We start from the raw sequence: 26,872 nt of genomic DNA on the forward strand, positions 1-26,872 counted from the left end.
GAGCTGTAACTTTGTTGCGGCTGAGACAGAGACGTGATTTTAACTGTGAAGAAACCTGGCACTGAGACGTAAAGAACGTGTTCGCTACAATGAAGGTTTTCATCCTCTTCGCCTTGCTTTATCACAGCAGCGTGTATGTGTTATCAGTAAATACAACCAAACCAGAAATATCGTCAGCACAAGATCTTGTTCCAGTCCCTTCGAGTGATTTAGAATCAACCAGCATGTTCACAACACCCTACACCCTTCCTCCTACCACTGAGCCTTCGAAAGTTAGCTCTACAGAACAATCTGCTTATATGATATGGAAGAAAGCTGAAAGGAATACCAGAAATATGGTGAATTCACTATACCGTAGTTTTCTTCCTAGTTTTATAAGAAGGAGTGGCGATACCAACCTGTCAAGTCATTGTATGTCCAGCATGTTAAAACTGATATTTGGGATAAGGAAACTTAAATCATGGACCATTAGAAGTAAGTATATATCCTTGATTTGTATTAATATTTTAAATATTATATCTTTCCACTTGCAAACCTGGAAAATTATTTTCAAAACCCGACTGAATATGTTTATATCGTATAACACTAATAACCATATATAACACATATATGTATAACCAGTTATGTTTTCTGGTACTCTAATATTCCAAAAGTTTCCTATATATATATATGCTTTCCTGGAAAGAAACGTTCCTTTTCCTACATGTCATCCAACCTTCACTAGCTTTCTAAAAGTAAATATTTAAATTTATCGAACACACATAATATCAAATGAGAAATTATTTATTTATAAATATTTTCCTACTACAGTTTGATGTAAGTTGGCTCTGTCGTAGAGCCCAGGATTTCGGATCTGACATCCTTGATTCGAATCTGTGTTTTGGATGCGTTTTAAAAGTAACAGTCAATCCATTAAGGTGGAACTTGTGGTGTTTTGAAAGTAACAATCAATCCCTTAAAGTGGAACTTGTGGTGTTTTGAAAGAAACAGTCAATCCCGTAGGGTGGAACTTGTGGTGTTTTAAAAGTAACAATCAATCCCTTAAGGTGGAACTTGTGGTGTTTTAAAAGTAACAGTTAATCCCTTAAGGTGAAACGTGTGGTCTTTAAAAGTAACAATCAATCCCTTAAGGTGGAACTTGTGGTGTTTTAAAAGCAACAATCAATCCCTTAAGGTGAAACGTGTGGTGTTTTAAAAGTAACAATCAATCCCTTGAGGTGGAACTTGTGGTGTTTCAAAAGCAACAATTAATCCCTTAAGGTGAAAATTGTGGTGTTTTAAAAGTAACAATCAATCCCTTAAGGTGGAACTTGTGAGGTTTTAAAAGTAACAATTAATCCCTTAAGGTTGAACTTGTGGTGTTTTAAAAGTAACAATCAATCCCTTAAGGTGAAACTTGTGGTGTTTTAAAAGTAACAATCAATCCCTTAAGGGTGAACTTGTGGTGTTTTAAAAGTAACAGTCAATCCCTTAAGGTGGAACTTGTGGTGTTTTGAAAGCAACAGTCAATCTCTTGAGGTGGAACTTGTGGTGTTTTGAAAGCAACAGTCAATCTCTTGAGGTGGAACTTGTGGTGTTTTGAAAGCAACAGTCAATCCCTTAAGGTTGAACTTGTGGTGTTTTAAAAGTAGCAGTCTATCCCTTAAGGTGGAACTTGTGACGTGTTTGTTTCACTCTTCTTTCTCACCCGTTTTTTTCATACTGCTCCACCTTACTTCACCACCTTAAACAAGTCAAATCAAAATACAAGAAAACTCCCACGTAAAGGTAAATAATCTTTCATGAGAAGGGACGGAGATGAACCACAACGTTCCTGACGACTCTTGTTGGGGAGAGAATTCATCAGGCTTATCTCTCTAAACTAAACCCCGATCAAGGTTTCGTTTCATGAAGATGGAATGAGGGTGGTAGGATGTTTAAAATCAGAGACGGTGACAGATAACATCAGTTGCTGTAAATACATAATATGTAATACATTCTGCTTTAGAAACACATTTCATTATGTTTTTCTCCTTTTAACTTTTTACAGTACAGTTTTAACTCACGTGTTTCTCTCAAGTTTTAACTCATTATCCATCTACATAAACATATCCAGGAATTAATTAGACTTCGAAATCAAAATTTAAACAGAATCAGTATCTAATTCCAAACTCCCTGGCGGCTCAATGGTAAGTTTGAGGGCTTTATAATTGTGGTGCTTTTTTCTGATAATTCTCATCAAAGAAAACAAACACGTTATCGCTCAAATGAGATCCAAAAAGGTTATTACATTTTAGTCAAGTTCAACAACCTTTTGAACCAGTTTTATTAATGAAACACCAATTATTCAGTTCCTTGAACTTCGCTCATGCTCGTTGTAACAAATCGTAACCTACTGATCCATATTGGTCAATACCTTCAACTAGAATATACAACAAACATAGGCACCAACTACACCTAATTACGACAGCTTTATGTGTGTAACAAAATGTTGAATTTTTACAGTATATAATCAAGAAGAGAAACTGCCTCCTCTGAAACTTGTTACATGAACTTGAATTAACTTTAATGGAAACATAAAAGCGAAATTTTTATATAAGCTTCGAACTTTATAGTTGTATTATTACTTTTGTCCTTAGCTGGACTGAGTTGCTATATAATTCGTCATATAAATTATTATTCGGCAGTAATCGTCAAGATATAGTTTGTAAAATAATTTATAAACGAGAAACTACACAAGACCTTGATATTAAAAACATCTGGCCGATAGAAAATGAATTTTGCTAAACATCTATCAAGATATAAGAACACCACTAGGTAAATAATATTCTGGTAGTTCACGTGAAGTCACTAACAATAGAATCATGTTTTAAAATATGACTTTCTGGTAGTTCACGTGGAGTCACTAACAATAGAATCATATTTTAAAGTATGACTTTCTGGTAGTTCACGTGGAGTCACTAACAATAGAAGCAAGTTCTAAAATATGACTTTCTGATAGTTCACATGGAGTCACTAACAATAGAATCATGTTTTAAAATATGACTTTCTGGTAGTTCACGTGGAGTCACTAACAATAGAATCATATTTTATAATATGACTTTCTGGTAGTTTACGTGGAGTCACTAACAATAGAATCATGTTTTAAAGTATGACTTTCTGGTAGTTCACGTGGAGTCACTAACAATAGAAGCAAGTTCTAAAATATGACTTTCTGATAGTTCACATGGAGTCACTAACAATAGAATCATGTTTTAAAATATGACTTTCTGGTAGTTCACATGGAGTCACTAACAATAGAAGCAGGTTCTAAAATATGACTTTCTGGTAGTTCACGTGGAGTCACAAACAATAGAATCATGTTTTAAAATATGATTTTCTGGTAGTTCACATGGAGTCACTAACAATATAAGCAGGTTCTAAAATATGACTTTCTGGTAGTTCTTATCAACTGAAAATTATAAGAACCTAACTATAACTCTGATTTCCATTTAGCTCAATCCGTTTATGAGCAATAGAATTGTGTCTTGAAAATCTTATGTCTGTGATAACTTAGAGTGACACTGCTGCCTCATGTAGTTACGTAATGACTTTTACCAGAAGAGCCGGCAAAATGTACAAGAACAACCACTATTTACAAACTAGTCAAAAGTTAGGTCAACAAAGAATATTCTAGCTATAATATTTCATTTTGCTTTATCTGGACAATGGTGTTCCTTTAGGCATCCAGACCAGTCAAGTAGGTGAAATGAACCAGACATTCGAAGATCTTTGGTCTTTTGTGAAGGAAACCGTGCGAATAATCGTAATATTCAAATAATATCAAATTTCCTTATGTAAGTAAAAATAATATTTTAAAAAATCAAATTTCTTACAAAGAGAAGACAAATAGAAAATTGAAGATGAAAATATCAGGATTTCTTTTTATCTTAGCACAAAGCTACACAATGTACTATTTGTGCTCACCACGAATATCGAAACCCGAGTTTCAGCGGTATGAGTCCGCAGACATACGGCTGAGCCAATGGGGGCTTTCTTACAGAATCTAAAGCAAAAACGTAGATTTAAACAGAGGAAATAATCACAAAGTAACCCCCAAAAAAGAGTTGTAACAACTGAAAATTATAACTTCAAATAAGCCTACACGTTACAACCACTCAGAACTGTACCAACGTATGATTAGTACAAGTTTATCTTAGACCCTGTCCACTTCTCCAGTGACTCAGCTACAAGTCTGAAGGCTTAGATCAATAAAAAACAGGCTTAGATATCTCTGGTGACCAGAGTGTAGATACTGCTATACGCTTACCATCAAACAAACCTTCCCAGAGTGTTGGCTGAAATGTGTCTGGTATCGAAACCTACATGTTAGACTTTGTTAAAGTAATTTTTTTTATCGATTTGTGTAACGTGTTGTAAAAACAACAAAGTTCCACTTTCATGTCCTTAAACAAGACCATAAGAATATCACCAAATACTGTACAATTCATCAAAATAACTTGTAACCAGCCACCCCCTCACCGTTATTGAGAAATCTAGTTTCATGTCAGACACTAACTGATGTTTTAAAATTAATTTCACAATACAGGGATAAAACAAATATGAAAGTATAATCATCTGCCAGTCAAAACATGGAGTTTGGAACCAGAAGACGTCTTATTTATCTATATATAAAGGACGAACTTTTGCTTACTCAGGTACGCTGTAACTAAACAAAATTATGATATGTATTCTCAAGACGGCTGATATGGCTATTAAAACGTTTATTAAGATAAAGTACAGAACAATGTTTCAACCTTCTTTGGTTATCTTCAGGTTAACAAATTATGTTTATTGGGTACATGTAAACGACACATTAAAAGACATAATAAATGTTATGTTAATTGGGAGTAAATATTCTATTAAATTAATTTTTTTTACGATTTTTACTTTCAGTGATTGACGCCATGGCTAAGCCCTAGCGGAATATTAGAGGGTACTCTGATGGACCTTGGAGCCTACGATGAATGCATAAATATAATTGTACGAAGTGGGAGAGATGAAAAGGGGAAGGAAGAGTTGTTTAGAGGGAAGTATTGTTTGATTGAAGCACATCCACCACTTCCCCGCAAACCAGAACAAGTGGTATCAAAAACCCATGTCCTTAACGAGTCATTGTTTGATAACAACGTAAGTGTTAATGAGCCTTAATATATAGGTGTTAAAATAAGCCCTCTTACTTTGATTAAAAGTTCTAGTATTTTTAAATAAACTGTTTCTCAGAACTGGTCACTTTACTAAATCAGTTTCTATTATTATTATTATTAGTATTTGTTTTGTTTCTTATTTCGGGCGTTGCTTTCTTTAAAGTGAAATATTTATTCAATAGAGATAGCCAAAGCTTCAATAGAGATAGCCAAAGCTTCAATAGAGATAGCCAATGCTTCAATAAAGATAGCCAATGTTTCAATAAAGATAGCCAATGTTTCAATAAAGATAGCCAATGTTTCAATAAAGATAGCCAATGTTTCAATAAAGATAGCCAATGCTTCAATAAAGATAGCCAATGCTTATCACGTACCAACTTACTCTAAAAAATTTGTGAGAACCCTAAATGTTTCATCTGATTCGCTTGCAAGTAAGATAAACCGGTGTAGAAGAATTCTATCTATCGTCATAACAATGAATACCAATCTTGTAATGGTACAGTTTATATTACATGTTTGAGGTTCTGGGTTCAAAGTAATGAAGTTTATATTGTATGTTAGGGTTTCTGCATTTATATTTTATGTTTGGAGTTCTGATTTCATATTGGTAAAGTTTGTATTATATATTTGGGGTTTTGAATTCATAGTGGTAAAGTTTGTATTATATATTTGGGGTTCTGATTTCATAGTGGTAAAGTTTGTATTATATTTGGAGTTCTGATTTCATAGTGGTAAAGTTTGTATTATATATTTGGGGTTCTGATTTCATAGTGGTAAAGTTTGTATTATATATTTGGGGTTCTGATTTCATAGTGGTAAAGTTTGTATTATATATTTGGAGTTCTGATTTCATAGTGGTAAAGTTTGTATTATATATTTGGGGTTTGAATCATAGTGGTAAAGTTTGTATTATATATTTGGAGTTCTGATTTCATAGTGGTAAAGTTTGTATTATATATTTGGGGTTTTGAATTCATAGTGGTAAAGTTTGTATTATATATTTGGGGTTTTGAATTCATAGTGGTAAAGTTTGTATTATATATTTGGAGTTCTGATTTCATAGTGGTAAAGTTTGTATTATATATTTGGAGTTCTGATTTCACAGTGGCAAAGTTTGTATTATATATTTGGGGTTTTGAATTCATAGTGGTAAAGTTTGTATTATATATTTGGAGTTCTGATTTCATAGTGGTAAAGTTTGTATTATATATTTGGAGTTCTGATTTCACAGTGGCAAAGTTTGTATTATATATTTGGGGTTTTGAACCATAGTGGTAAAGTTTGTATTATATATTTGGAGTTCTGATTTCATAGTGGTAAAGTTTGTATTATATATTTGGGGTTTGATTTCATAGTGGTAAAGTTTGTATTATATATTTGGGGTTTTGAATTCATAGTGGTAAAGTTTGTATTATATATTTGGAGTTCTGATTTCATAGTGGTAAAGTTTGTATTATATATTTGGGGTTCTGATTTCACAATGGTAAAGTTTGTATTATATATTTGGAGTCCTGATTCATAGTGGTGAAGTTTGTATTATATATTTGGGGTTTTGAATTCATAGTGGTAAAGTTTGTATTATATATTTGGGAGTTCTGATTTCATAGTGGTAAAGTTTGTATTATATATTTGGGGTTTTGAATTCATAGTGGTAAAGTTTGTATTATATATTTGGAGTTCTGATTTCATAGTGGTAAAGTTTGTATTATATATTTGGGGTTTTGAATTCATAGTGGTAAAGTTTGTATTATATATTTGGGGCCTTTGAATTCATAGTGGTAAAGTTTGTATTATATATTTGGGGTTTTGAATTCACAGTGGTAAAGTTTGTATTATATATTTGGAGTTCTGATTTCATAGTGGTAAAGTTTGTATTATATATTTGGGGTTTGAATTCACAGTGGTAAAGTTTGTATTATATATTTGGGGTTTGAATTCATAGTGGTAAAGTTTATATTATATATTTGAGGTTTTGAATTCATAGTGGTAAAGTTTGTATTATATATTTGGGGTTTTGAATTCATAGTGGTAAAGTTTGTATTATATATTTGGGGTTGTGAATTCATAGTGGTAAAGTTTGTATTATATATTTGAGATTTTGAATTCATAGTGGTAAAGTTTGTATTATATATTTGGGGTTTGAATTCATAGTGGTAAAGTTTGTATTATATATTTGGAGTTCTGATTTCATAGTGGTAAAGTTTGTATTATATATTTGGAGTTCTGATTTCATAGTGGTAAAGTTTATATTGTTTGTTTAGGTTCTGAGTTGTTTTTACTCACTTTAGGTAACATATTTATAGAGGTTTAGAAGAGACGTAACATTTATTTAAGTGATTCGTTCTTCTGTAGTATACAGAAGGTATGTTAAATAAAATATACTGAAATAAACTGGATTTTATATTTATCTATATTTTACACTTGAATAATATATCTCATACTTCACTCTTCACTAACAAACGTTGTATTTCACACTTGAATAATATATCTCATACTTCACCTTTCACTGACAAACGTTGTATTTCACACTTGAATAATATATCTCATACTTCACCCTTCACTAACAAACGTTGTATTTCACACTTGAATAATATATCTCATACTTCACTCTTCACTAACAAACGTTGTATTTCACATTTGAATAATATATCTCATACTTCACCCTTCACTAACAAACGTTGTATTTCACACTTGAATAATATATCTCATACTTCACTCTTCACTAACAAACGTTGTATTTCACACTTGAATAATATATTTCATACTTCACCCTTCACTAACAAACGTTGTATTTCACACTTAGATATACATATTTATTAAACTGTGGAGAAAAATATTTGTGGGTGATAGTTGCTGGTATTTTTAATATTATTAAAATAATATTTCTTACAGAGGTTATTCAACGTTTCGTACTTGGTAAAGACTATTCTTTTGGCGTTTCTCTTATAAAGCTTCACTTAGGTACTGACTATTACAAGAATGCTTTTATTTTAGATATTTTCAGAAATAAGCAAATCTGCCCAGTACTTCTATTACTTGAGTTTCATGTTCGGAGTCTGTGTGCCATCTACATGTACTGATGAAGATGTGGGAGAAATAGTAAAAAATGGTAAGTCTATTTTTCAGTCACCCAGAGCCTGTTATGTGTAGTAACCAATGTCTCCATAAATATATGTCACTTTACCATGTTACGGTGGGTTGTTAGGGCACTGCACTCGCAATCTAAGGATCATGGGTTCGCATCCCCGTCACACCAAAACATGTGGGGGTTATAATGTGACTGGCAATCTTACTATTCATCAGTAAAAGAGTAGCTCAAGAATTGGCGGTGTGTGTTGTTGACTAGCTGCCTTCCCTATAGTCTTTCACTGCTAAATTAAAAACGGTTAAAGTATATAGCCTTCTTGTAGCTTTGCGTGAAATTTAAACGAAGCCAAACCTTCATGAAGAGTCAGATGACCCTCTGAACTTTGGAACTGACCACCCTGGTTCGAATACGTACACACACACTTTAAAGTTATGGATGTGTTATAAGAGCAACAGTCACTCCTCCATGGTGGTTGATAGGTGGTTCTGACTGGCGACTTTCTATCTACTCAGTAGTTCAAAGTTAAGATCACTGATGTGGAAGGTTTACCGTAAACTCTAAAACACTTTCACCGTTCACGTAAACTCTAAAACACTTTACCGTTCACGCTTGAAATATCGGCACAAATTGCTCTAATTATAAAGTAATATAGAATGTTTTACGCTTTGATATATATAGAAAAAGTTTAGAAATAATATATATATAATTCATGACTGTATACATTAGGATGTAGGAGGAATATACTCCACGACTGTATACCTTAGGATGTAGGAGGAATATACTCCACGACTGTATACATCAGGATGTAGAGTAATATACTCCACGACTGTATACATTAGGATGTGTGAATTAATGTCATTCTCAGTGATAAAAACATAACCACTAGAACTCCTGACTACACACGTGAATAAACAGTAGCTGCATGCTCTGGAACAACAACAGTTATATCTTAAACCTAAACTAGTTCTTTTTTTATTTATTATTCAACTAGTAACGACATCCTTGGTATTTCAGGTTTATAATGTTTAATTTAATAAACTCCACATTGAAAATATTAAAAGAAGCACGAAACTCTGACCGCAGTTTGTTTACGTAAGACTGACAATGAGCTGTCTCTTGCTTACCTTCTTTCTGTATTGAAACCCTGTTTTCAGCACTATGAGCTCACCGACATACTGCTAAGCTACTTGACTGATTTTGTTTTTCAAGGTAGACACTTAGATAATGCGTTTTTACATTTGTTTTGGTATTTTTGACTCTTTAATGTTTAAAATAATTTATAATACTTCTTCATATATAACTTTTCTCACCAATGAAGATCTTTCTGCGGGTTTGCGTTGTTCTTTTAATATATAGAGGTATGACGAATCTAAGTGTCTTCGGCTGGTGCCACTTATCGGAAATGTAGTACAAATGTTTCTTACAGCGAGAATACCTAAGTAACAAATCAATTTATACCATAAAGTTTTACCACAGTAAGTGTTTAAAAAGCCCACCATTCAGTGTTAAATAACGAGTTATGTAACATAATGTTAGATTTAATATTTATCCATTAATAACGAGTTATGTAACATAATGTTAGATTTAATATTTATCCATTAATAACGAGTTATGTAACATAATGTTAGATTTAATATTTATCTATTAATAACGAGTTATGTAACATAATGTTAGATTAAATATTTATCCATTAATAACGAGTTATGTAACATAATGTTAGATTAAATATTTATCTATTAATAACGAGTTATGTAACATAATGTTAGATTAAATATTTATCCATTAATAATGAGTTATGTAACATAATGTTAGATTAAATATTTATCCATTAATAACGAGTTATGTAACATAATGTTAGATTAAATATTTATCCATTAATAACGAGTTATGTAACATAATGTTAGATTAAATATTTACCGACTAATAACGAGTTATGTAACATAATGTTAGATTTAATATTTACCGACTAATAACGAGTTATGTAACATAATGTTAGATTTAATATTTATCCACTAATAACGAGTAATGTAACATAATGTTAGATTAAATATTTACCGACTAATAACGAGTTATGTAACATAATGTTAGATTTAATATTTACCGACTAATAACGAGTTATGTAACATAATGTTAGATTTAATATTTATCCATTAATAACGAGTTATGTAACATAATGTTAGATTAAATATTTACCGACTAATAACGAGTTATGTAACATAATGTTAGATTTAATATTTACCGACTAATAACGAGTTATGTAACATAATGTTAGATTTAATATTTATCTATTAATAATGAGTTATGTAACATAATGTTAGATTAAATATTTATCCATTAATAACGAGTTATGTAACATAATGTTAGATTAAATATTTACCGACTAATAACGAGTTATGTAACATAATGTTAGATTAAATATTTACCGACTAATAACGAGTTAAGGCACTTTGTTCATATTTTTGTTCATCCTTTTAATATCTGTCCAGTTCTGTATCTTCTAACTTGTTCTATATCTTCTGTCTTTCATTTTCCATAATTCCTTGTAGTTTTAAACCTTCTATCTGCCAGTTCTCATCCTATGCTATTTTAATGTTAGTTAATATGTTTGCACATTTCAAATATTTTCTGCGTTATTATCTATTTTCGTTCAGCGACGTAACTTGAATATATGAAAAAAACTAGAAAATAGTGTGAGTTTTATTTATTTTACAATACAGAAATGTAGGCTCTAATTTCGTACTTAACGAGCTATTCTCACTATTCTTATATGAAATTTAGACATTTAATAATCGTGTTTCGTAAACTGAGAAACCTACAGAGCTGTGTAAGGTGTAAATATACAGAACTGTGTAAGGTGTAAATATACAGAGCTGTATAAGGTGTAAACCTACAGAGCTGTATAAGGTGTAAATATACAGAGCTGTGTAAGGTGTAAACCCACAGAGCTGTGTATATGTAAACCTACAGAGCTATGTAAATGTAAACATACAGAGCTGTAAGGTGTAAACCCACAAAGCGATGTAAGGTGTAAATATACAGAGCTGTGTAAGGTGTAAATATATAGAGCTGTGTAAGGTAAACCCACAGAGCTGTGTAAGGTAAACATACAGAGCTGTGTAAAGTGTAAACCCACATACTGGTAAAAAAACACACAGAGTGTGTAGTGTAAACACGTCAGAGCTTGCAGTAGTGCAAAACACATTGCAGAAGGTGTGTAAACATATGGCGTGTAATGCAACATACAGCGTGAGCGCGTAAACATACAGATCGTGTAATGCGTAAACACACAGACCGTGTAAGGTAAACATACAGATCGCGTGACTGTGTGCAACCCAGATTGCAGTAAACCCACAGACTGCGCGGTGTAAACATAACAGAGCTGTGTAGGTGTAAACCCAATAGTCGCGTGCTAAGTGTAAACCCACAGAGCTGCGTAAGGTAAACATACAGACTGCGTAAGGTGCAAAACATCGCCTGATTGCAGTAAGCATAACACCCATGATGTGCAAAGTGTAAACCCACATACTGTAAGGTGTAAACATACAGACTGCGTAAGGTGCAAACCAACAGATCGTGTAAAATGCTGCATATACAGATCGCGTATGTGCAAACCCACAGAGCGTGTAACATACGTGTAACATAACAGATTGCGCGTAAGGTGCAAACCAACAGAGCTGCGTGTATGGTGTAAACGATTGTAAATAAATATACAGATGTAGGCGTAAATATACAGAGCGGTAAGCGTAAACATACAGAGCTGTGTAAGGTGCAAACCCATACAGAGCTGTGTATAGTGTAAATGCACAGAGAGCTGTAAAACGTAAACCCACAGAGCTGTGTAAAGGCGTAAACATACAGAGATTGTGTATGGTGTAAACATACAGAGCTGCAGTAAGCTGTAAACCCAAGAGTAGCGTAGCGTGCAAACATACAGACTGCGGCTGCGTAAACCCTAAGAGTCAGGTATCGCGGCAATGCAAACACAACAGACATACAGTAATGCGTAACACATGAGAGCATATGCATTGAGCACGTGTGCAAATAACAGATGCAGTAATTGTGTAAACCAACAGATTGCAGTAAGGTGTAAACCAACAGACGCATAAGGTAAAACATAGCGTGTAAGGTGTAACCATATACTACAGAGCTGCAAGGTGCAAACCCAAAATATAACAGAGCGGCGTGCATGTAAACATACAGAGCTGCATGGTGCAACATGAGGTGTAAACACACAGATCGCGTATAAGTGTAAATAGCTACAGAGCTGTAAAGGTGTAAACCCACATTAGTGTGTATAAGGTGTAAAAACATACAGATCGTAGATGTAAAACACACAGAGCTGTGTAATATGTAAACCTACAGAGCGTGTGTAAAACCAACAGCATATGCAAGTCACAACAGACGGTGTGCGCAAACCCACAGATGACGTATGGCAGTGCTAAACATACCAGAGCGTACTGCGTAAACCAACAGATTGCGTATGCAAACATACACAGAGCTGTGTAAGGTGTAAACCCACAGAGCTGTGTAAGGTGTAAACCCACAGATGCGGTAAGATGTAAATATACAGATTGCGTAAGGCGTAAACCCACAGAGCTCACGTGTAACATAACAGAGCTGTGTAAACATAAATATGAGCCGTGTATGTGTAAACCCACAGAGCTGTAATGTGTAAACCCACAGATTGTGTGGCCGCAAAACACACAGACGTGCAAGCGTGCAAACCACAGACGTGTAATGCAAAATATACAGAGCGTGCATGTGTAAACCCACAGATTTCATGTGCGTAACACAGATTGTATGTGCAAAACACACAGAGATCGTAGCAGCTGTATGCGTGTAACATAACAGATTGTATTGCAAACCCACAGACTGTGTATGCGTAAACACAACAGACTGTGTATGGTGTAAACATACACAGACTGTAGTATGCGCAAACCAACAGATACTGTGTATGTAAGGTGTAAATATACAGCGATCGCGTAGGTGTGTAAATATCGTATTGCGTAAACCCACAGAGCTGTGTAAGGTGTAAACACACAGATGCAGGCATGTGTAAAGATTCGCGGGCTGGGTAAACCCACAGAGGTGTAAACCATACAGACTGCATAAGTGTAAAAACACATTATTGGTATGCGTAAACCCACATTAAGTGCAAACCCATGGCAAGGTGTAAAATCACACAAACAGCTGTGTGTGTGTAATATGCAAATGTGTATGGCAAACCACCAGATGTGTATGCAAAACACATACAGAGCTGTGTATGGTAAACCCAGAGACTGTATGTGTAAACATACGATCGTGCAAGGCAAACCCACAGATTGCGTATAAGTGCAACATACAGATCATGTAATGTGTAAACCCACAGACTGTGTAAGGTGTAAACATACAGATTGTGTAAACATACTGACTGCATACGCGTAAAGTCAACATTGCGAGCCAACAGCATGTGTAAGCGTGCAAACCAACAGAGCTCTGCTTGTAAACATGCAGAGTCGCGTAAAACAATACAGAGCTATGCGTTAGCGTATGTGTAACATACTGAGTGTATGCGTAACATATTATGTTGCTATGTAAACCACGAGAGTCGTGTATGGCGTAAAAACAGAGAGCATGCACAGATTGTGTAAACCCAACAGACTGTGGTAAAGCGTGCAAACCCACATAGCTGTGTAATGTAAATATACAGAGTTGTGTAAGGTGCTAAACATACTGAGTATGCAAGGTGTAAACCCACAGAGCTGTGTAAGGTGTAAACCCACAGAGCTGTAAGGTAAACATAACAGAGCTGTAAGGAGTGTAAACCCACAGAGCTGTGTAAGGTGTAAACATACAGAGCTGTGTAAGGTGTACCCATAGAGCTGTGTAAGTGTAAATATACAGAGCTGTGTAAGGTAAAAGAGCCATACAGAGCTGTGTAAGGTGTAAATATACAGAGCTGTGTAAGGTGTAAATATACAGAGCTGTGTAAGGTAAAAACATACAGAGCTGTGTAAGGTGTAAATGCTGTGTGTTTGTTGCAAAACATTACTGACGTTCTGAACCAAAACCTTAATGACAGCTAATGGTATTTGTATTAAGACATAGCGTATTAGTCGTATATACTGTTTGAAATGTTTATATTAATGTCATTTAAAACAATTAATGAATATAAATAACGCATCCGTTGCTGAATGCGAAAATGAATTTAAAAGACATGTATAGAAATATGTACGTATATATGACGAAGTATAAGTAAGAAATTATTTTGAGGTTAAGGGGTTGTGATGCGAACTTTTCCCATGCACAATTTCTGAACTCAATATGGACAATGTGTTCTAACAAGCATTGTTCTACAGTATTGCAACGTAATTCAAAATGTATATTGTTGGATTATGTGAGTATCACTAGGTACAGTTGTTGGATTATGTGAGTATCACTAGGCACTGTTGTTGATTATGGTGATATCAGCAGGTACCTGTTGTTGGATTATGTGAGTACCGTAAGCACCGTTGTTGGATTTGTGTGTATCAAAAGGTACCTGTTGTTGGATTATGTGAGTACAGTAAGCACTGTTGTTGGTTATGTGCGTATCAGTAGGCACTGCTTGTGGATTATGTGAGTATCAGTAGGCACCGTTGTTGGATTGTGAGTATCAGCAGGCACCGCTGTTGAATTCATGTGAGTTTCTGCAAGCACCGTTGTTGAATGTGTGTATCAGTAGTACACGTTGTTGATTACGGTGAGTACAGTAGCAGGTACCGTTGTTGATTATGTGAGTATCAGTAGGTACCGTTGTTGATTATGTGAGTATCAGTGGTACCGTTGCTGATCATGTGAGTATCACCAGGCAACTGTTGTTGATTATGTGAGTATCAGCAGGTACCTGTTGTTGGATTATGTGAGTATCAGCAGGCACTGTTGCTTGATTATGTGAGTATCAGCAAGCAACTGTTGTTGGATTATGTGAGTATCAGTAGGTACCGTTGTTGGATTATGTGAGTATCAGTAGGTACCGTTGTTGGATTATGTGTGTATCAGCAGGCACCGTTGATTATGTGAGTATCACCAGGCACCGTTGTTGGATTATGTGAGTATCAGCAGGCACCGTTGCTGGATTATGTGAGTATCAGTAGGCACCTGTTGATTGGATTATGAGAGTATCAGCAGGCACTGTTGTTGATTATGTGAGTATCAGTAGGTACCGTTGCTGGATTATGTGCGTATCAGTGCAAGCACTGTTGTTGATTATGTTAGCATCAATAATACTGTTGCTTGGATTATGTGAGTATCACTAGGTACCTGTTGTTGGATTATGTGAGTATCAGCAGGCACTGTTGTTGGATTATGTGAGATCATTAGGTACCGTTGTTGAATTATGTGAGTATCAGTAGGTACTGTTTTTGATTATGTGAGTATCAGTAGGCACTGTTCTTGCATTATGTGTAGTATCAGTAGGTACCTGTTGTTGGATTATGTGAGTATCAGTAGGTACCGTTGTTGGATTATGTGAGTATCAGTAAGTACTGTTGTTGGATTATGTGTGTATCAGCAGGTACCGTTGTTGATTATGTGAGTATCAGTAGGTACTGTTGTTGATTATGTGAGTATCAGTAGGTACTGTAATTGGATTATCTGAGTATCAGTAGGTACCTGTTGTTGGATTATCTTAGTATCAGTAGGTACTGTTGTTGGATTATTTGAGTATCAGTAGGTACTGTTGTTGGATTACAACAGAAAAAAAACAGTTTACTCTTTAATAAACAACAGTCTACTCCTATATTAAACAACAGTTTACTCCTTTAATAAACAAGTCTACCCTATATTAAACAACAGTCTACTACTTTAATAAACAACAGTCTACGACTTTAATAAACAACAGTCTACCTCTAATAAACCATATTCTACTCCCTCTAATAAACAAGAGTCTACTACTTTAATAAACAACAGTCTACTCCTCTTATAAACAACAGTCTACTCTTCTAATAAACAACAGTCTACTCCTTTAATAAACAACAATCTACTCCTCTAATAAACAACAGTTTACTCCTATATTTAACAACAGAGTACTCCTATATTAAACAGCAGTCTACTCCTCTAATAAACAACAATCTACTCCTTTAAAAAACAACATTCTACTCCTCTAATAAACAACAGTCTACTCCTATATTAAACAACAGTCTACTCCTCTAATAAACAACAGTCTACTCCTATATTAAACAACAGTCTACTCCTCTAATAAACAACAGTCTACTCCTTTAATAAACAACAGTCTACTCCTATATTAAACAACAGTCTACTCCTTTAATAAACAACAGTCTACTCCTCTAATAAACAACAGTCTACTCCTATATTAAACAACAGTCTACTCTTCTATTAAACAATAATCTACTCCTATATTAAACAACAGTCTACTCCTCTAATAAACAACCGTCTACTTCTATATTAAACAACAGTCTACTCCTCTAATAAACAACAGTCTACTCCTTTAATAAACAACAGTCTACTCCTCTAATAAACAACCGTCTACTTCTATGTTAAATAACAGTCTACTCCTCTATTAAACAACAGTCTACTCCTCTGATAAACAACATTCTACTCCTATATTAACAACAGTCTACTCCTCTAATAACCAACAGTCTACTCCTCTAATAAACAACAGTCTACTCCTCTAATAACCAACAGTCTACTCCTCTAATAAACAACAGTCTACTATATTAAACAATAGTCTACTTCCTCTATTAAACAAATAGTCTACTCCTCTATTAAACAACAGTCTACTCTCTAATAAACAACAGTCTACTCCTTTAATAAACAACAGTCTACTCCTCTAATAAACAACATTCTACTTTTATATTAACAACAGTCTACCTTTTAATAAACAACAGTCTACCCTCTAATAAACAACTGTCTACTCCTCTATTAAACAACAGTCTACTCTCTAATAAACAACAGTCTACTCCTTTAATAAACAACAGTCTACTCCTCTAATAAACAACATTCTACTTTATATTAACAATAAATAGTCTACCTTTAATAAACAACAGTCTACTCCTCTAATAAACAACCGTCTACTTCTATATTAAACAACAGTCTACTCCTCTATTAAACAACAGACTACTCCTCTAATAAACAACAGTCTACTCCTTTAATAAACAACAGTCTACTCCTCTAATAAACAACATTCTACTCCTATATTAACAACAGTCTACTCCTCTAATAAACAACAGTTTACTCCTCTAATAAACAACAGTCTACTTCTATATTAAACAACAGTCTACTCCTATATTAAACAACAGTCTACTTTTCTAATAAACAACAGTCTACTCCTTTAATAAACAACAGTCTACTCTCTAATAAACAACAGTCTACTCTTTAATAAACAACAGTCTACTCCTCTAATAAACAACATTCTACTTTATATTAACAACAGTCTACTCCTTTAATAAACAACAGTCTACTCCTCTAATAAACAACCGTCTACTTATATTAAACAACAGTCTACTCCTCTATTAAACAACAGACTACTCCTCTAATAAACAACAGTCTACTCCTTTAATAAACAACAGTCTACTCCTCTAATAAACAACATTCTACTCCTATATTAACAACAGTCTACTCCTCTAATAAACAACAGTTTACTCCTCTAATAAACAACAGTCTACTTCTATATTAAACAACAGTCTACTCCTATATTAAACAACAGTCTACTTTTTCTAATAAACAACAGTCTACTCCTTTAATAAACAACAGTCTACTCCTCTAATAAACAACAGTCTACTCTTTAATAAACAACAGTCTACTCCTCTAATAAACAACAGTCTACTCCTCTAATAAACAACAGTCTACCTCTATTAAACAACAGTCTACTCCTCTAATAAACAACAGTCTACTCCTTTAATAAACAACAGTCTACTCCTATATTAAACAATAATCTACTCCTATATTAACAACAGTCTACTCCTATATTAAACAACAGTCTACTCCTCTAATTAAAAAACAGAAATTTCGAGGCTATACGAAAATATCTTTATCGTAGTTATCTTTATTTTAAATGTTTTGACTGAAATAACACGGCAGTACTCAGGCCAGCTGATCGAGATAAGGAAAAACTGGAACCACGTCCAATTAATTTAGCCCAGGTAATGAAACTGGTAACAACACTTTATGTTAGTTTTTTCAAGGTTGCGCTCGCAACCAGTTTGATTTAACTTGTTAATATTCACCGTATGATATCTGTTAATCCCGGCCAGAATAATTTAAATCAGGAAACTTTACTTACAAGCTCAAACCCTCACATTTTACTGTACCAATGGCAGATGCTGCTTTGTTATTGTGCCAAGAAATTACAAGTGTGTAAGGCATTACGCGCACCTTTATCGTTTACCTGATTTAATGTTTGTTTCTTTCTTTCGTCATAATTGTCACGCATTGTGCGACTATAATAAGCGTTTTGTTTTCTGTTAAGTCAGCGAAATGCTTCAAATTTTCTTAGAAAAGTTGATCACTGAGGTTGACCAATGTTTCCTTGTTTTCGCCTGGACGTAAGGTTAAGTCATAGAGAAACGGTAAGAACTTATTAGATGGTTGACGTTTAATGCCACGTTAGACCGATGGCGAATTGCTCACAACAGCCATTTGTTAAAATTGCCAACTTAAGGATCTCGAAGTACAAACTAAGGTTAAAATGTGGGAATGGTACAGTAGTCTACTAATGGAACTCGCACATCGGATAAGAAATGACTTTATCATGTGATAAATGGATAATAATGACTTTATCATGTGATAAATGGATAAGAATGACTTTATCATGTGATAAATGGATAAGAATGACTTTATCATGTGATAAATAGATAAGAATGACTTTATCATGTGATAAATGGATAAGAATGATTTTATCACATTATAAAGAAACCAAACAAACGCACAAATATTTGTTATTTTTATATTTTCAAGCACAATACTGCGCAATGGTCTTTCTGTACTATGTTTTACAGGGATTGAAACTGAATTTTAGCGTTATAAGCCGTCAAGCTTACCTCTGATCCTTTATAAAGGACACTGTATGATCCATTCTGAGCATTAACTTCTTACTCATTTTACAGAGAGCATCAGAACTCTGATAACCATGTCAGGTGATAACATTGAATAAACGTATTCATCATGAACCATTAGAGCAAACGAAGGCCACCTAACAAACCTGTCACGCGATGTATGCATATTTTTTTAGTTTATTGGTTACTAAATTACACAAAGCGACACAATGGGCTATCTTTGATCCACCCATCACGGGTATTGATTTGTTTGTTTGTTTGGAATTTCGCACAAAGCTACTCGAGGGCTATCTGTGCTAGCCGTCCCTAATAGCAGTGTAAGACTAGAGGGAAGGCAGCTAGTCATCATCACCCACCGCCAACTCTTGGGCTACTCTTTTACCAACGAATAGTGGGATTTACCGTCACATTATAACGCTTCCACGGCTGGGAGGGCGAGCATGTTTGGCGCGACTTGGGCGCGAACCCGCAATCCTCAGGTTACGAGTTGAACGCCTTAACGCGCTAGGCCATGCCGGGCCCCACGGGTATTGAAAACCGGACTTTAACGTTATAATTTTTCAGACTGTATAATAAATTAACCCGTATCGAATATATCAAATTAATGCTCCATTAAACATAGGAATATTAAATATGCATACATGTACGTACTTATGAGAAGAACAAAGGAAGATAAAATATAATATACTGAGCTGTTACCATTTTTTTTTTTTTCTGGTCTAAACTTAATCCTATCATTCTACGATAAATCAAACATCATGAGTGATGTTTAAAAGTATCGTTTGTAAATCTAATGAATGGTCACTTTTTAAAATCCATTCATTATATATCAGACTTACATAATTCAAACACCTATTTCATCATTTGTCTAACACAAGGTTATGAGTGGTTGTAGTGGTGATTATTAAAATTTAGTTTCACTATAAGGGTTAGCAAAAAACGCTTTAATCATAAAGCTACACAGTTCGCTACCTGTGATGCGTCCATTATGGGTAAGGGTAAATAAACCCGATTTTTAGCATTATAAATCTTTTAACTTCTCGATGAACCAATGATGGGGGTTCACAATGACGAGAAATGTCTAATGTTAATCCATTTAATAATGAGTGGCTGCACCTTTAACTGCTGTTATTGGAATTGGATTGCTCAGCAAAGTATCAAAATGTTTCATAAGTGTACCTTGATGTTGTTGTTTTATATAAAACCAAGAATAATAAATATTCGAAGCATCAGTCTTCTACTTGATGGTTAGGAAGCTTGTCTCAGAATCTGTGGGTTACTGGGTTCGAATCTCCGTCCAATCAAACAGGCTCAGCCTTTCAGCCGTTGGGACGCTATAATGTACGGTTAATCCCACTTTTCGTTGGTTAAAGAGTAGTCCAAGTGTTGGCGGTGGTGGTGATGACTAGCTGCTTTTCCTCTAGCCTTACACTGCTAAATTAAGGACGATTAACGCGTATAGCCCTTACATAGCTTTGCGCAAAATTCAAAAACAAACAAAAACAAGGTGTTTTGTTTAAACAACAGCTATGACATCCATTGCAGGATCACACAGAAATGTTATTGAAATAAAAGGTTAGAGTAATTATAAACATAATTTTGTCTTGTTGTGAAAGTCCTTGACTCCTCTACCATAAAAGTAAAGTCAGTCTTTCATGGCGCCCTGTTTGTTGGAAACTATAGCTCGTGCATTTTCTAGCACAGTAATTGGAAACTGGCATATTAAAATTTCCCATTTTGCTCTCGCGTATCATTAGTTGAGTCACTATTGTTCATTATTATTCGAGCTTGTCGTCTCTACGTGGATTTTCGCGTTTACATTTCAGCAAGATTTTAACAGTGAACGATTACTAGAGTAGATTTTTCTATTCAGACAACGGTGGTGTTTCTTACTACTGTGCTTATGTTTAGCTGAAATCGTGAGTGTGTTTTATCATCACTGCCTCTTGTTTTATTTCGTGTAGCTAATGCTATTCTTAAATAATTGGTGTTAAGGTAGAAGCTATAAATGTCAGTAATTGGCATCTTATCTAAGTGTTATTCTACTAAACACTTGATAAGCATGTTACTACATGTAATTATAAGACATTAATCTGTGTAAAATTACATGAACATTATTCCGTTCTGATGAGATTCCTTTGTTGCTGCACATCTTTTGTTACATTACACTGTGACATAGGCAGAAGTCGATCAATAACTCTGTTATGAAACAATCTTTACCTTCAAGATGTTTTTTTTTTCTTCAGAAAAACCTTATATTTTGTTTGTTATAGTTGCACACTAGTGCATGTGTTTATAGTTATTTATTTTGAGTAAGTTCAGTGTGACAGTGGGACGGTAAAAGGCCAAAGCAGCAGTAAACTGTTGATAAACAAGTAACATTCAATGGTTCGTGTGCAGCTTAACATAAAAACCTGAGAAACAATATTATTAAAAACTGTTCATTAAAAAGGAAGGAAATAGGGGGCGTCAAAAATAACAGAAACAAGATTTGATAAAAATGAAAATATTATATTTTCAAACCTACAACTCTAGTAAACAAACAAGGCTGGAAATAATATCAACTTTATTTCTTACGAATTTGTAATAAATTAATAAATACTGTAAAGTTGGAGCTAAATATAAGGATTTGTAACTTGAGAAAATAAAGTAGATATTATTTATAGCATTGTTTGACGATCCCTATCGCCCCATTTTAAATTAACAGTTTTATTAACTTTGTCTATTTAACATCCGAAAAAGAAGGAATAATTCTTTAAGTGAGCGTTTCTATTTCAACTCAGCCCATATGAATCATATTTCAAGTGGTTTTTATCGATAAATAACTATCCAGGTTCACGTGTATATTCTGGTATCTTTGAACAGTACAGTGTCATGTATCTCACATTAAAACACATTTGAAAATGCAAATCAGTAAGTCGTGTGTCAACTACATCCAGTATGAAGAAGAAGTGCAAAGACATGCATCAGAACTACATGTTGACACCTTTTAACATTTCGTAAGAGATGTCATTTTCCCAAAACTGAGCACTTTAGACAATAGTAAGAACAGCCCGATTCATTCATTTAGATCACAATAATGTGTTAGTGTCGAGAATTTAGAATTTACAAGGTGTGGATAGCTCCTGTATTGATCTCCAGTGCTGACTTATACTATTAGAAATTAGGTTTTGATTCCTGTGGTTGGCAGAACACAGATAGCCTTTGTGTAGCTTTGTGCTTAATAACCAAAAGCAATGGCGACATCCTGTATTTAATAATATTGAAAAACAAATAAATATGGATCATTTGGGATGCCATGACCATCCACAAAGAAACCTGCAACCAGTCGTGGTAAGTAAACTGAGGTTTATTGCGACAGGTGTGTATTCACACATACAAAGATCAGTAGCCCCAGTTCAGTTCGCAACATTATAAGAAAAGTGACACAATGTACAAGTGCTTGTTGCGTAACACTTCCGTTCAACGTGTTATACCACAAGCAGCAGGAAAACGAAACGTGCATTCGTGCAACGTACCAGGAAAAAAACAAGGTGCACATAATTAATGACATCGAAACTTTTGTTTGTATCATAACTGAGTTGTAAACATAAACTATTAGTTAAAGAATCAGCCTGAAAGTTGAAACATTTTGTCAGGTCTCTTCCTGTTGTTCAGTTGACTTTTCTTAGAGAAAGAAGACTGCGTCTAGTAGTTGATATCTTTCAATATAATTTAATCAGAGAGACTTATTTCAGTAAGAGGTTTCTCATAAACCCCAGCAACATTTCTACCGAGATACCTAATTGCACTAACAATCCTATAAAAGTTTACAAAAGCCATTGGCCCGTCATGGTCAGGGTGGTTAAGGCGCTCGACTTGTAATCCGAGAGTCGTGGGTTTGAAATCCCCTCACACCAAACATGCTCTGCTCTTTCAGCCGTGGAAGTGTTATAGTTTGAGGGTCAATCCCACTATTTGTTGGTAAAAGAGTATCCCAAGAGTTGGCGGTGATGACTAGCTGCCTTCCATCTAGTCTTACACTGCTAAATTAGGGGTAGCGCAAATATCCTCGTGTAGCTTTGCCCGAAGTTCAAAACAAAACCTATCTTTAGTACTTTTTACTCACACCTGTCCCAAAATTTGCTTAAAACAATTTTATTTTTCTAGTTCTCCCGATTCTCTAATGTTTAGTTTCCATTTAAACTTAATCGGATTAGTCAAGCTAGCATTTTATCAGGTCTAAAATATCACATGTACTTTCCGTATGTTCTGCTGAAACTAATTCATTTACTATACATTTATTTATCGTATTTTATGCCGTTATTTGTTAATAAGCACAGAGCTAAACAAAGAGCCGTCCCTAATTTAGCAGTGTAAGACTAGAGGGAAGGCAGCTAGTCATCACCATCCACCGCCAACTCTTGGGCTACTCTTTTACCAACGAATAGTGGGATTGATCGAAACATTATAACGCCCCCACGGCTGAAAGGGCGAGCATGTTAAGAACGACACATGGAACAATACAGTATTTACTACATTAAATACACTATTTAATACTGAGTATAAAACTGAATTAATGTTACGGAATTTACATTTACACCCCGGTAGATCAATGAAAACTCTAAAGACTTACGCTGCTGTGAACGGGTTTTGATATTTATGATGGGTAGCTTCGTGCCAAAACTACAAACACATAAAGTAGTTTAAAAAATTAAGTCAGTTATCGGAGCAAATGTTTATTTTTGTCATTAATCATAAAGCTACGGAAAGGATTATTTGTAGTCAACCCGAAACGGGTATTAAAACCCAAATTTTAGCCTTCAGACTTATAATTGAGCCATTAGACAGGGTGCAGGTAAAAAGACAGTATCTTGTTCAGTAACGTATTTTTACGACCTTTTAAAAAAACTGAGGTTTAATCAATATAACACTTTTCACAATTAATCAGTGACTCCTTTATTACAATTATATAAGAACGATTAGAATGTTTAAAATATTTTCTTCTCATAAAGTAAAATTACTTGTGGTCTATTTATAAGGAAAATCTGAGGATGCTTTCTTTTTCATTATTCGGTGTGACTACATTTAAGTGCTTACAACTAATTAATTATTAATCAAATGTTTCTTGTTGTTGTTTTTCGGCAGTGGAAAGTTTTATCTTCTCAAAAACAGCTGTTTCTAGTTGCCACGTGAAAGAACCATTTCGTCTAAGTAAGTCCCAGATTGCAGTGATGTAAGTGTTATTCTTACAGTTATTTTGATATATAATTATTGAAATTAAACAGTGTTCAGAAATTATTGATCAATTCTGTAGGAATAATAGACTTATTTATCAATTTATAGCCGTTATCTTTGCATGAATTATTTCTTTAAATAATAGCATTCATTCCATTTTCCTCTAATAGCTGGTGACTTTCATGGCCAGATGGTTAAAGGACCTAACTCGTAATTTGAGGGTCGTAAGTTTAAATCCCCGTCACACCAAACATGCTCGCCTTTTCAGCCGTAAGAGCGTTATTATGGTACAATCAATCCGTTGATTGTTATGTTACAACTATTCGTTGGTAAAAGAGTAGCCCAAGAACTGGAGATGGATGGTGATGACCAGCTGTTTTCCTTCCGGTCTTTCACTGCAAAATTAAGGACAGCTAGCACAGATGGCCCTAGTGTACCTTTGCGCGAAATTCAAAACAAATGATTAAACTGATAGGTTGTTTTAGAGGTCATTTGCACCTGACCCTCCTGGATATCTAATATCTAACATACATGAGAAGCATTACATCATTATTGTATTAATGATTTGTGAAAATTAAAACAGTGCACTATTATTTTATCTAAATGAGAATACATAAAAGTAATACAACTAAAACATGTATTACTTATTCAAATATCAAAGCTGGTAAAGCCCTGACATGGTACTGATGACTAGGGTTACTGTTTCGAAACCTGCAGATTGTGGTTTCGAAGTTTATCACCGAATATGCTTCATCTTTAGGACGAGGGGAACGATATAAAGTGATGTCAATCGCATTACTTCACTGGAGAAGTCCGAGTGTATGGTTGGCTTTCCTCTAGTTTATTACTTCTAAATAAGAGGTATGAGTGCAAATTCTCTCCGCGAATTTAACAAATAAAGAAAATATTATTTATTAATAACGAGTTCCTTAAATGTGTTGAAATTCAGTTAAACTTACAAGCATTTTAAAAGGAAATGTTAAAATAGTGTTCATTTACAACACTAAGTTATAGTAATTTAGTGTTAAAATATTAACTCATTTTCAACTAAATTCCCCATTAAACTTTGTATTAGTAGCGTATGAATACATCAACTGTTTCTTTACACTGATATATGAACTAAATAACGTTATAAAACACAGTAATTAGAAAAAAACGATATAAAATAGTCATAATTTTTTTATAATGTTATGAATATAATTAGGGTTAATCGCACTTACAAGAACGATGTTTCACATCCCGTGAATGTTTTTGGAACTGCTTTTGCTATCATCATTTATCCTCAGTCACGATTGGCCGTCGCCATTTTAACAAGAAAGGCTTAAAATCAGTTTGGTATACCCTTATTTAGTGCTTAGACAGTGTAATAATTATTATAACTAAGAATAGTTCCCCTCTTCCTTTTTATGTATTTTTGAAAATACCCAGGAATAATCACACTCTGTAAAACAATATTTCAAATCTCCCTTGAAGTCCCTTTAACTTCTGTAATGCTCAATTTGATAACCACTCTTGTCTACTGCTGTCCATCCGACACTGCACTTTCTATGGTAACAATCTTTATCGAGAGGCGGTGAAGTTAATCTAACATCACACATGTCCATCCGACACTGCACTTTCTATGGTAACAATCTTTATCGAGAGGCGGTGAAGTTAATCACATCATCACATGTTTAAAGACTTTCTACTGGCCTTATACACTAATGTTACGTTAGCTTTTAGACCACGTAAAGCAAACCAAAATTCCATTAGATCTGAATGGAACTGCTGTTTTTCTCATACTTTGTTTAATTGAAACAGACGTTAGTTTTGTGGCGTGGTTATAAGCTTGCATAATTTTCGGCTCGTGTGCTTTTATTAACCTCAAATTATTTCTTAATCCCGTTAGCGATGCCAGAAGGTATGGCTAGCCTTATCGCAATGATGACATTTTTGGGGTTGAAGGGTTCTCTTCCGTAACTATACTTTTCATATTGCAGATAGGACCGCTGGTCCGGATTAGCTTGAAATAGTAGTTTGGAACTTGTTGGAACTCTGAAAGCGTTTTGTGCGAATGTCTTTACATCCTTGGGTAATGATAAATATGTTCCACTTTTAAAATTTGTGACCCTATGTCATTTTGTATTTTTTGCTTTCCGAAAATCCTTACCAAAAAACAGTATTAATGATATATTGCACTGGGAAATAGTCAAAACTTCGCAGAATCAAAGATACAGATGCCAAACATGCCGCTCGTGGCAATTTTGGAGGCACGTCACTATATTCACATATAAACATAGGCTCTTATGTAAAGATTGTTTTGTTATGGTTGAAAACAGCAAATATGTCCACCTTACGTAAGCTTTTCCTAGTAACAAAATACCCGCAAT

The 26,872-nt window shown here is 34.3% G+C and overlaps 1 protein-coding gene across 2 annotated transcripts; it reads left to right on the plus strand.

The window, feature by feature from the left end:
* Positions 1-24,568, plus strand: LOC143236738 (uncharacterized). Of its 2 annotated transcripts, none has more exons than XM_076475216.1 (4): positions 1-474; positions 4,915-5,148; positions 8,160-8,274; positions 24,414-24,568. In XM_076475216.1, exons 2-4 carry the CDS (start codon positions 4,963-4,965, stop codon positions 24,503-24,505), a joined length of 393 nt encoding a protein of 130 aa, XP_076331331.1. In that variant the 5' UTR covers positions 1-474; positions 4,915-4,962; the 3' UTR covers positions 24,506-24,568. Both variants share the same exon structure in this region; 1 of them encodes a protein (XP_076331331.1).
* Positions 24,569-26,872: the final 2,304 nt, after the last annotated feature.

This window comes from Tachypleus tridentatus, chromosome 2 (genome assembly GCF_004210375.1).
Source record: "Tachypleus tridentatus isolate NWPU-2018 chromosome 2, ASM421037v1, whole genome shotgun sequence".
Lineage (NCBI taxonomy): Eukaryota > Metazoa > Arthropoda > Merostomata > Xiphosura > Limulidae > Tachypleus > Tachypleus tridentatus.